This window comes from Aquarana catesbeiana, linkage group LG01 (genome assembly GCF_042186555.1).
Source record: "Aquarana catesbeiana isolate 2022-GZ linkage group LG01, ASM4218655v1, whole genome shotgun sequence".
NCBI classification, from domain to species: Eukaryota; Metazoa; Chordata; class Amphibia; order Anura; family Ranidae; genus Aquarana; species Aquarana catesbeiana.
Genome location: NC_133324.1, coordinates 621,535,431 through 621,548,721, shown reverse-complemented (window position 1 = coordinate 621,548,721; position 13,291 = coordinate 621,535,431). Strand labels below are relative to the sequence as shown.

General features: G+C 41.5%; 1 protein-coding gene across 1 annotated transcript in view; it reads right to left on the bottom strand.

The window, feature by feature from the left end:
* The window catches only part of ADAMTS3 (ADAM metallopeptidase with thrombospondin type 1 motif 3), a 280,263-nt gene that overhangs the window by 15,787 nt on the left and 251,185 nt on the right, over positions 1 to 13,291 (bottom strand). The window contains exon 21 of the mRNA XM_073600537.1: positions 9,259 to 9,376. Coding sequence (XP_073456638.1) covers positions 9,259 to 9,376 — 118 coding nt within the window. The remainder of the gene's footprint in view (positions 1 to 9,258; positions 9,377 to 13,291) is intronic.

Below are 13,291 nucleotides of genomic sequence, written 5' to 3'. Positions count from 1 at the left end.
TTGTTTTTTTTTCTTTTTTTTTAACATAACATATTGTGAAATAAACAAGGTAATTTATCTAGTCTCTTCATATCAGCTTAAATACATTCTAACTGTCATGATTGTAAGATGCAGAATTGCAATCCAGCAACAACCTGGTCTGCATCTAGCTTACTGTACAGTTGCTGAAATGCAACTGTGAATAAAAATGTTCCGTACAGAGAAGATAGTATATACTTACCTCACTTGCTGATGAGCATCACTGTATTGAAAAAGAAATGAAGGCCTCAAACGGAGACTTCCAGGATTCATTCTCCTGATCCACCACTGTTGTTAGCAATTTCTTCTATTAACCTCTATGTCACTGCAGCAAACAGAAGTGCTGTAGGGGGTCAGCAAGAGGAACCACCAAGCACAGACGGGGACAAGAAATGGTTTCTAAGGACCTTAGATTTCTCTTTATTATAACAGTATTCGGTGGCGAAGGCAGAGAGAGAGGTATTTACGATCTTTGCAGGGCACACTTTTATTGCTTGTTATTTTATTGATGTTTATAGAAAGTGCTGCCAAATATGAACAATTTAGCTCATTTACAAATCTCCAGGGGATAACCACAAAACAAAAACTCTTCTCTGTCTATCCTTGAGATCCAATTACTCCTGCACTGGGTGCTGGCATTTTGCCCCTTAAAGTCACCTCTGCCCTTCCTCTGACAACCACTTGTCAGTGCTATAAGCAGATGTCAGCAGACAAACATAGAAATGAAGGCTTAGCTGCTGCTGATTTTTGGCAGTTACATTTTGTATATCAGTAACAAGGCTGTTTTGACAGGTTATACTGCAACTTTTATGGAACGGAAGATTGCAGGTAAAACGACAGATGGAGCAAATAATAAAGGTACTTCTATTTTTATCATATTTGCAGGTTGGAAAAGGTTCACTTTAAAGTAACACCAAACCCAATCTCTTAAATCTCATCTAGGTTTAACAAGTAAATGAAAGTTGTTTTTAATATTTTTTAACATGCCACTTATATTAAAAAATTCCTCTACCATGAAGTTGTTCAGGCACTTCCTCTTACAGGGTGACAACTTTCTCCATATTCTAACGCTGCGTTGTCACCCCTACATTGTCTCCCTGGTTAGGACTACAAAAGGTTGATCCAACAGACTTTGTACAGGCATGACCCACCATTTTCCCTAGTTCCCCCATTTTCCCTGTCAGCAAGCCAGTCCAGAGCAATGATATGCAGCTGTCACTGGAGCTTTTAAAAAGGCTGCAGAAGATCAGGAGCACTTAGATGCAAAAAAAAAGGAAGAAATAAAAGTAAAAACATTTTATGAAAAAAACATGGCAATTTGTGCTTTAGCAAAGTAAATTTCATCCAGTTAGGCTTAGGAGCTCCTACTTAGGCTCCATTCAAACTTTGCAGGTGTGACAAAATGTGCGCTTTTTTTCTGCACATAGGGGGTTATTTACGAAAGGCAAATCCACTACAAGTGAAAACTACCAGTGAAAAGTGCACTTGAAATTGCACTGAAAGTGAACTTGGAAGTACAGTCGCTGTAAATCTGAGGAGTAGATCTGAAACGAGGGGAAGCTCTGCTGATTTTATCATCCAATCATGTGCAAGCTAAAATGCTGTTTTTTATTTTCCTTGCATGTCCCCCTCGGATCTACAGCAACTTTACTTCCAAGTGCACTTTCAGTGGAATTTCAAGTGCACTTTGCACTTGTAGTGCAAAGTGGCTTTTCCTTTCATAAATAACCCCTGTAGTGTTTAGAGCAGGCAAGTATTTTCAATGTATAAATGAAATACTGCGCTAACACAAATTAAACCTACGTAAGCTGCGACTAAAAAGTAGTAAACCATACAATCTAATAAAATTCAGAAAGTCGCACTGGAAAAATGGTGAGAGTGGCAACAAACAAGTGCCTTAAAAGCCTCATAAAGAAATATGAGGATAAGTGATAATCACTGAGCAAATACCACGTCCTGTTGTGACGAAACGACGTAGGGAGGAGGAGCTACGTCCCAACGACACCGCAATTTGAGTACCTGGAAGTTACGGGTCGTTCTGGAGCCGGCCGGCTTTCTTTACATGCTTTTACACAACCGATGTCTGTAAGTGCAATCTTTGGCTTTTTACTCAATAAACGTTAGATTTTATGCTATGTGGAGCTCTTTATCTCTTCTATGGTGACACATCTTATCCATTGTGGTATGACTGGCGGAGAGAGTCCCTGGAAATCGGATGACATCTAGTGCCTGTTGTACAGATCCCTGGCTGGGGTTGCAGCCATCTGCCCATTAAGGTCTCCTATAACTAAGAGACCAACTTTTTCTGGTAAGAGGCAGCAGTTTTGAAAGGTGGAGGTCCGTCTACGCACCCTATTCACTGCAGCAAGTTTTTTTCAATATTCACTCAGCACTTGGGGACATTTATCACTTAATTTGTATTTGTGCTATACAGCATGTATGGACTATAATCATTATTGTTTTTGGTACAGCTATGGACAATCTCTGAGGCACCTACTTGTCACATTGTTATATTTTGTCCTAGCGTTTTGAGGCATTCACTTGTTGCCTACACTAAGTCACATTATTGTTCTTTTCTTTTTTCACGGACATAGAAAGTAATATCTGTGTTTCATAAATTTTTTGTGGTACATTGATACACTGATTATTATTGAAGTATTTGCTCAGTGATTATCACTTATCCCCATATTTCTTTATGAGGCTTTTAAGGCACTTGTTTGTTGCCACTCTCACCATTTTTCCAGCGCGACTTTCTGAAGTACTTTCAATGCCCTATGCACAAGAAAAGCACTTCCTGACTCAATTAAAAAAGAGTGCCACACCAAACCTTATAGTGCTGCTGAAAACGGATGCGCATTAGCAAGATGTGTGGGTTGTCACTACTGCGCGCCCGCAAAAGGGCAGTGGATTTTTGTGCGTTGCCGGAAAGCACTTGATTTTGAACATGTTGTGAGCAAAGCTTAAGTATCAAATTCACCTTTAACTCTTATGCCGCGTACACACGGTCGGACTTTTCGTCTACAAAAGTCCGACAGCCTGTCCGACAGACTTCCGACGTACCTTCGGCGGACTTGCGGCAGACTTTGTTACGAACGGACTTGCCTACACACGACCACACAAAAGTCCGACGGATTCGTACGTGATGACGTACACCGGACTAAAATAAGGAAGTTCATAGCCAGTAGCCAATAGCTGCCCTAGCATGGGTTTTTGTCCGTCGGACTAGCACACAGACGAGCGGATTTCGGGGTCCGTCGTACTTACGACGTAAAGATTTGAAGCATGTTTCAAATCTAAAGTCCGTCGGATTTGAGGCTAAAAAAGTCCGTTGAAAGTCCGGAGAAGCCCACACACGATCGGATTACCAGCCAGCTTTAGTCCGTCAGCGTCCGTTGGACTTTTGTAGACGAAAAGTCCGACCGTGTGTACGCGGCATTACAAACACCAATACATTTTTTCTACAGTATTTGGGGGAAAATGCATTAAACTAAATTGAAATCCTCATGTTCTTCAACCATGCCATGAATTTACAGATGGCTCAGATAGTGAGAAGAGTTTGCCATCTAGTGTTCATTATCAGTATAGCACAGAAGTAATAGGCTTAAATGAAGATTCATTTTTAACATTCTGGACTGGCCTTATTTACCAAAGGATATTTGTACACCCCCAGGGCATCAATCATGGGTAAACAAACAACTTACGTTCATGGAATCTACTATGTGCCTGCAATGCACATGGATATGCCCACTCAGGCTACAACATGTATACATTGAATTTACTAACAAGTGTAGTTTGCTATGTAATGTACACTCCCACATCTGATCAGGCACCAGCTAAGTCCAGGCTAGCTAATGTTTTGAGGTCTTTCTAATTCTGTTAGCATGTTTAAATGTGTACACCATGTAGGAAAAAAAACACAAAGTGTACATGGCTATCACTAGAGTAGACTGTAAAAAAAAAGCTAATTTGTTAAAAGCCTTAGTGAACAATACATTGTATTTATTGTGCTGCACTTATGCATATCATTGTGCACATATGCAAAACTTTAAGCACTAGCCAATGCATGAGATCCCTATATAAGCTGCGTGCAAAGAGAATGCCAATATAAATACCTTGTGCTGTCTTTGTACGTTTTTTTGTAAATGGACGCAGTGCATTTTATCAGAGCAGAAGTCACATACTTTGTCGAACTGGATGTTTGACAAAGTAGGACTGTACTGAGCATATTGATTATCAGTGCATGGTTAGCTAGATTGGTAAGGGATTGGGATCATTATGTGAGTGGAAATTCATGTTCATGTAGACCTGTGATGCAATCTTGTTATATTAACTGTTATGCTGCTGTTTCTCATTTACTTTGTAAAGCCCCCTGCCCAGCAATCTCCCACAGAGGCGCAATAATTTAGAGGGACTCTTAAGCACCCAGAGGGGAAAAATGAGGTGGCGCACAACAGTGAGTTATTCGTGTAGAAAGATTGTGCTAACAGGTGGGAGGGGCCTAAAACCTGAGCCTAAGTACACAGTGCAGGGGTCAGAAGTATATAATGTACAGCGTGCTGGGGTCAGAAGTATATAATGTACAGCGTGCTGGGGTTAGAAGTACATAACATACAGAGTGTTTGGGATAGGTGTGTATAATGTACATGGTGCAGGGGTCAGAACTTAGTATGTAATGTACACAGGGCAGCAGGCAAAAGATGCAGAGCAGGTGCCTGGCACTAGTGATGCCTATGCACAGAGAATCAAGGATAGCGGTGGACCCTCTTACTCCCTCCACTCTAGAGGGTTGGGCCCATTTATCCTACATTGTATCTATGTCCTTGAAAGGGATGGCTCATTCATTACACACCCAATCACATGTATATATAAACACTGTATGCTACATACAGCTCTCCATGGGCTCCGGAAGGAGAGACATGCTCTGTTAATGATCATACAGGTGGAGCCAACACATACCTACACATACACCATATTAGTCCTCTCTGCAGAGGGAGTTAAATAGGCGGTCCATGTCCCCAGTCCCTTTCTCCAATGATCGGCCAGTGGGTGAGGTCTGGAGTTTGGTGATTAAGGAAAGTCTACTGCAGGATCCATGGGGTTGCCATTAAAATTATGGTCAAGAACCATGTATGACTCTCCACTGAGGCCACCCACAGGCAGCCTGGACATCCTTGCTGATTGGCTTATCATTCTTTGCTCATGACTTCTGATTTGTCCATCCCTGTTACACTGTACAACCAGAAGCGTACAAAAATGAACTAAATGCTCCCTCAGTTACCTCTCTGCCTTTAGCATGAATGAGAACTAGACATGTGAATTTGTTTTCGTCTGAATGCATTTTCGTCCAAATTTCGGGTATTTTCGTTATCATTTTAACAAACGATAACGAACGTGCAGAATCCGAAAACCGAAAGATCCAACATAAACAAATGCTTTATTTTCGTTTTCGTTGCGACAACAGTTTGATATAGATAGAAGATTCGGCATCACGCGATCTGTGTCCATCGTACCTGTGGTCGAATGTACCTAACCTTAGCTCTATTAGTCCAAGATTTTTCTACATAGAGAGAAAAGATTTGACATAGAGAGAAAAGATTCAACATTATAGAGACAATAGCAAAAAAGGTTGAATGTGCCTAACCTAACTCTATTAGTCCAAGGTTATTCGACATAGAGAGAAAAGATTCGACATGAAGATTCGACGAAGCAGTAACCACGAGCGGACATTTATGGTCAAATGCTCCGCCCATAGGCTATAGAAGAATTCTAATGTTGGTTGACTAGTAATAATAATTAATAAATATAATTATTACTAGTGTCATACAACATTAGAATTCTACTATAGCTTGTAGGCGGAACATTCGACCGGAAATGTACAATTGCGGCGTCGTACAGTTTAGCTGCTCCGTCGAATCTTCTTAGAACATTCGACAGACACCATAAGCCTTCAATGATTCGACCTTAATTATTTCGCATTTTCGGACGAGTGCATTTTTTAACGAAACGAAATAAATAAAAACGAATTTCAGGAGTAATTGAATAAATTTATTTTTCGGACAAAAACAAAAACGAAACGAAATATTTCTGTGTGCACATGTCTAATGAGAACCACTATACTGCTGAGCTCCCCCTTTCTCTGTCCCCTACAAACCATATTCTTTACCACCTCTCAGTCCAACTTTAAGAATCCTAATCATATTAGGATCTGAGTTGATGGCCCTTGGGCTTGTGTTGAAGACGCCCGGTTTGACATCAGTTTGAGATGTCTCTGAGATCATTCGGAAGTCATTGACAGGTGTATTTGACCCACAGTTGATCTACGTCTAACTTCCTTTAAGTGTGTTTTGTATTCCCATAGACTTATGCAAAACCACCCATGAAAGGAACAAAAGCCAGTTCACATACAGGATCATAGGGTAACATTACTGTGCAATGCACTGGAGATTAATTTTCTCACAGTGATGTCATAGCATTCAAGATTTGCTCAGTGCTGGCAAACCTACTCTCAACCTGAGATCTGGTATGGTAAACATTTGGGGATACAGAGTGCTTGTACCGTATATATACTCGAGTATAAGCCGACCCGAATATAAGCCGAGGCACCTAATTTTACCACAAAAAACTGGGAAAACTTATTGACTCGAGTATAAGCCTAGGGTCAGAAATGCGCAGCTACTGTAAGTGGAAAAGAGGGTCAACAATGCCCATTTGCAGCCTCATTGTGCCCATTTGCATGCCTCACTGTGCCCATTTGCAGCCATAGGTCCCCCGAACTTCAAACTCGGTAGTTAAGGGTTCCTAGATGCCCCCTAGCTGCAGACAAAATTTGGGGTCTCTGGACCCAAAGGATCCTGAAATGACATTGCTGCAGATGGACACAGTTGACCAACTTTGGGGCCCCGTGCCAGTGGAACTAGCACTACAACATATCCAAGCTGGGGTTCCTAACACAAAGTGCCCCCGAGATACGGGGCCCCAAAGTCGGTTCGGAAAATGTCAAGCACTTTTCTGCAGCACAGAATGACATTTTCCGAACCGACTTTGGGGCCCCGTATCTCAGGGCCACTTGGTTCTAGGAACCCCAGCTTTGGATATGTTGTCGTGCTAGTTCCACTGGGTTTGCACACAAAATTGGGGTTCCTAGCACAAAGTGGCCCCGAGAAATGGGGCCCCAAAGTCAGTTCGGAAAATGTCATTCTCTGCTACAGAAACGTGCTTGACTCGAGAATAAGCCGAGGGGGGCTTTTTTAGCACAAAAAATGTGCTGAAAAACTTGGCTTATACTCAAGTATATACAGTAATTATGCTACTACAATTTGAAAAACATTTAATATTGTTTGAATGAGCACACAGTGAGATCAGAGTATGTTTATTGATATGTTCCTAGAGTTTATTTAGAGACCTGATAAATGTGATAAAACCAAGCAGTACTTGCAATAAACAGGCCATAAGGGTAACTTAACCTCCCTGGTGGTATGATTATTTCAGATTTTTGCATCTCAAAGCGGTACAATTGTTTTGCATAGAAATTAGGCATTTTATATTGTAGGCCTGTAATTCTTAGCAATAACACACTTAAATCTGTCCACCAAGAGTCTGGTAGATATCCCGGGTATGATGCAGTTTGAAACATAAAATCATAAATTATAATATAATAAATAAATATAAATAATTATAAAAAATAGTAATATAATAATAATAAAATACATTTCCCCACGATTCACTATCGCTCAATTCTGCAAGTGTTCTAATTTACTATCGCTGTTTTCTAGCTGGTCTAAAACCACTTTTGACGTAAAGGGACACTTTTTGGTTGCCTTGGACAATCTCCAGTTTCAAGGCAGAAAGAACAGTATATGAAACTACATGCAGAGCATTGGACAAAGCACTAGGGACAAAAGGGATGTGAAATGATTTCATACAGTAATGTAATCTGTAAGATTGCAGTGTTCTGTATGTGTTGAATTTTCAATTTCTTTAATTTGCCGCCAGTCTCCGCCCCTGTGCATTGCGACGCTCGCAGGGAACAGAGCCCGGCACACAGGACATCGAGGCGGAGGATAGAGCCCGCATACACAGCGGGGAGACATCGCAGGATCCTGGGGACAAGGTAAGTGCACTGTACCAGGATCCTGAGATGTAATCCCGAGTGTGGCTCGGGGTTACCGCTAATGGTACTGAAATTTAACCCCGAGCCACACTCGGGAAAACCACCAGGGAGGCTACAGCCATCAGCACACATAACATCTGGGTATAAGAATACATTTACAGGCATATATATATATATATAGATGTGTGGTGTATTGGCTGCATCCTGAAGCCACAGCTGCTGTGTAATTCAACCCATAGACATTCATTACAAAGTACATTGTACTTGGCTATACATTAGCCACCTCATCCCTTTAAAACCGAACACATTTTATTTATACAGGTTCTGAGGTTGATTAAGGTGGTAATAAAAATTCACTTGGTGCCTTTTCTGCATTAAATTAGCCTCAGAACCTGTGTAATTCATATGCGTTCGGGTTTAAAGGGATGAGGTGGCAACCCTACTATATAACGTATACAGTAAGTATGTGTATGGGTAGAATTACACAGTAACTGTGGTTCCTAGACATGGAAGAAACAGGCATACTTTACTCTGTAGGGCCATAAGCCCCATAAACATCCATGTTTAAGAGCCCATATAAAATGGAACAATCTATAATCCATTTGGTACACATGCACCACAAACAATGGCTGAATTAGAGAAACAGACTGCATCAGGTCTCAGGGACATGCCTTTCATGCCAGGATATGTGGGCCTATCTCTTGCTGCCATATTTGGTGGAAGATTTGTGGAAACTACCCTAACCCTAGAAGACTGTTTGGACATTTCCATCTTTGGAGGATTTAATTTATAGCAATATAGATTTCCCTATACTGTAATTCTATAGTTTTTTTTTAGTACAATTCCTACTGGACTGTCTTTAAGCAGCAGTCATCTGTGTCACATTGTTTTTTGGACTCTAGCTGTCTTAGTTAATATCTGTCAACCAGAACACCTTAATAAAATACACTTGTACATCTATTCCTAACAAAGGGGACAAAGGTCAAAAATAACATCAAGAATGCTTCCTTAGAACTGAAAGAAAAATGTACCCTGAGCTCTTGGCTTTACAAGCTTTGTGATTCTGCTTGCCAACATTATTCATTTGGTTCTTGAAAAGAGAGCGTTGAACTGTGAAGAGCAATACATACCATTACAAGGCACTAGCTTGCATTCCCTTACAGATTCTGGTTTCTCTCCATCGCATTGATCACCTGAACGACATAGGACTTGTCTCACTTCAATACCTTCACCACAGGTTACAGAGCACTGCATCGGAAATAAAAGATCAGAGCTGAGATTAGCAACAAGCAAGAAGTAATAAACAGCAAACCGCATCTCTGTACGACTGTAAGGAGGTATTATTCTGCCTTGTTTTCTCTTTGTTCCTGCAATATATCTCTTATCTGCTTCAGGATTCATTCTTTGTTTGAAACCCAGCCAGTCCATTTCGTACATAACATGAATGACTGTTATTTTACAGAGTTCACACAAATTAAACAAAAGAAAAGTACTACCACCCGGGCCACCAAGTTTGCTTCACTGGTGATTTACAATGAATAGATGTGCTTTAAGCAGATATTCTTTATCTCTAAAAAAAATTATTTTTATCTAACAGCAAGCTGGACGATATGTCAAACCCTTAGCTTCTGCTGCTGCTTACATTCTGCACATTCTTCCTTGGGTGCACATTGCCTAAATGTTAGCACCACTTTATGCACCATCCAGCCTTGTCCAGTTGCAGCAGATTTAGCCACTCACAAGAGGTTTACAGGCTGCTGTCAACGGGGCTGGACGATGCGCCTATGCCTTTCGCCCATACCAAAATGCTGGGATCTCATGCAACGGGGCTAAATGCCCACTGTGCATGAAACCTAAAGCTACACTCGTTACTCTCATTTGTGCTTAATTCAAACTATATATGAGGATGTGCAGGGGATGTTAAAATCCAACTCCTGGAATCTATAAAATTATCACTTGCACTTTTAGTGCGCAAAGACATTTTAAAAAACGGGCTGTAAAGCCAGTACAGCCGGCAGGAAAAAAGCGAAGTTAAAAACGCGATTTTATCCACGTTTTGCATTTAATTCAATGCACGTTACTCCGCGTTGGCTTTCAGCTGCATTTCTCTGTCTCCATTCAAAATCAATGGTGCCCATTGATTTGAATAGAGGTCGCACCAGAAGTCGGATCAAGAGGACTTGCGGTGCGGCTTGTGTGCTGAGAATCTTGAGGGGGGGGGAACCCAGCGAAAAATTTTTTAAAAATCATGCCATTCTATCATGCCCCGGGACTGTGACGTCATAAGGGACGGGGTCATCGGATGACGTCACCCTGTGACCCCGCCCCATGCCTATATAAGTCGTTGCGCACCACGCACACGGCATTACAGCGGGAGAGAACGTCAAGTCAACATCCGAAGAAGAGAAGAGGGAAGAAGACAACAGAGAAGAACGGGCAAGAGCTAGCAAAAGAGCGGGCAAAAGAGCAGAAGATAGCGGAGGAGCCCCGCAGAAGACACCGGAGAGCGCGGAGAAGTCGGAAGAGAACCCCGGAGCTGCCTAATAAATTACTTTAAAAACCTGTGTAGTGTGTTTTTTTATTGACACTTTTTTCCCCAGGTGAATAAGTAGGGGTACCATGTATCCCATACTCATTCACATAGGGTGGGGGGCCAGGATCTGGGGGCTCCCGGATTCCGATAAGCCCCCCGCAGACCCCGACAACCAACAGCAAGGGTTGTCGGGAAGAGGCCCTTGTCCTCATCAACATGGGGACAAGGTGCTTTGGGGTGGGGGGGCCACAGGGCGCCCCCTCCCCCCAAGGCACCCACCACCCCATGTTGAGGGCATGCGGCCTGGTACGGTTCGGTGGGGGGGGCGCTCGCTCGTCCCCGTTCCTGACCGGCCGGGCTGCGTGCTCGGATAAGGGTCTGGTATGGATTTTGGGGGGCCCCCACGCCGTTTTTTCAGTGTAGGGGGTTCCCCTTAAAATCCATACCAGACCTAAGGGCATGGCATGCTCTGCGACGGGGCTCGCAAGGTGTCAATCTTGCCGATAAAAGCGGCGAGATTGACTTCCTTTTCTAGTCCTGTCGTAACCGCATAATGCCCCGTACACACGGTCGGATTTTCCGATGGAAAATGTCCGATCGGAGCGTGTTGTCGGAAATTCCGACCGTGTGTGGGCTCCATCGGACATTTTCCATCGGATTTTCCGACACACAAAGTTGGACAGCAGGAGATAAAATTTTCCGACAACAAAATCCGTTGTCGGAAATTCCGATCGTGTGTACACAAATCCGACGGACAAAGTGCCACGCATGCTCAGAATAAATAAAGAGATGAAAGCTATTGGCCACTGCCCCGTTTATAGTCCCGACGTACGTGTTTTTTGTCACCGCGTTCGGAACGATCGGATTTTCCGACAACTTTGTGTGGCCGTGTGTATGCAAAACAATTTTGAGCCAATATTCGTCGGAAAAAATCCTAGGATTTTGTTGTCGGAATGTCCGAACAAAGTCCGACCGTGTGTATGCCCTATAAGAAGACAAAGTACATTTCAAGAAACAAGAAATAATCTTGTTTTTATTTTGTTATTTTGTACAGTGAAAATTAAACTGTTGACAATCAGGGTTCATACACACTGAAGTTCAAAAAAAAAATCTGCTTTTACAAGTATTTGAGCTTTTTGTTCAGCTTGAAGAATTTTTTGGGCTCTTGTGCACGTTTTTATTGCGCTTATTTGAGCTTTTTTTGGCATAAGGTTTTTTTCACAAATCTTCAAACCCTCCCCTCAGCTATTTTTTCCTATTTTTATGTGCGTTTGCAAGCTTTTTTGAGCTTTTTTGCACTTTTTTTCACGCATTTTTGGGCACTTTGAGCTCGAAGTCTGGTGGGGATTTTTTTCTGTCTGTAAGAGCATATGCCTGTAAACTTCTGAAAAGGCCATAGTGTGCATGGACACATTGGCTAACATGGAGGGAAGTTTCCAGACAGAAAAAAATGAAAGCTCAAAAAAGTTCAAAAGCCTGTATGAGCAGCGTCTTTGAGATGCAGTGTGCATGAGCCCTATAAAACAGATGGCATGAATCCTCCAATAACATATTCTTTCTGTAGTTTTTATTAATATAATTGCATGAAACAAAATGGTTACAGATCCAGATGTGGCTAGGGCTGCATGATGTCTAAATTAACGACTTGACCTTTCGGAAGATTTACCCTCCCCCCTTCATGACCAGGCCATTTTTTGCAATACGGAACTATGTTACTTTAACTGACAATTGCACGGTCGTGTAACACTGTACACAAATAAAATCTGTAAATTTTTTTCCCACAAATAGTGCTTTCTTTTGGTGATATTTGATCACCAATGCATTTTTTATTTTTTTGCACTATAAACAAAAAAAGACAAACAATTTTGAAAAAACAAAACAATATTTTTTACTTTCTCCTTTAACCGGTTCAATATAGGGCATTTTCACCCCCTTCCTTCCCAGGCCAATTTTTAGTTTTCAGCGCTGTCGCACTTTAAACGACAATTGCGTGGTCGTGCGACGTTGTACCCAAACAAAATTGATGTCCTTTTTTCCCCCACAAATAGATCTTTCTTTTGGAGGTATTTGATCACCTCTGCGTTTTTTATTTTTTGCGCTATAAACAAAAGAAGAGCGACAATTTTGAAAAAAACACAATATTTTTTACTTTTTGCTATAATAAATATCCCAATTAAAAAAAAAAATAAAAATTTTCCCCAGTTTAGGCCGATACGTATTCTTCTACATATTTTTGGTAAAAAAAATCACAATAAGCGTATATTGATTGGTTTGTGCAAAAGTTATAGCGTCTACAAAATACGGGATAGATTTATGGCATTTTTAAAAAAAAATTTTTTTTTTTTTTTTTTTTCACTAGTAATAGCGGCGATCTGCGATTTTTTTTTTCATGACTGCGACATTATGGTGGACACATCGGACACTTTTGACACATTTTTGGGACCATTCACATTTATGCAGCGATCAATGCTATAAACTTGCATTGATTACTGTAAAAATGTGACAGGCAGGGAAGGGGTTAACCACTAGGGGGAGACGAGGGGTTAAATGTGTTTCCCAGGGGAGTGATTCTAACTGTAGGGGGTGGGGACTCACAAGGGGAGGAGACCAATCAGTGTTCCTCTGTACTG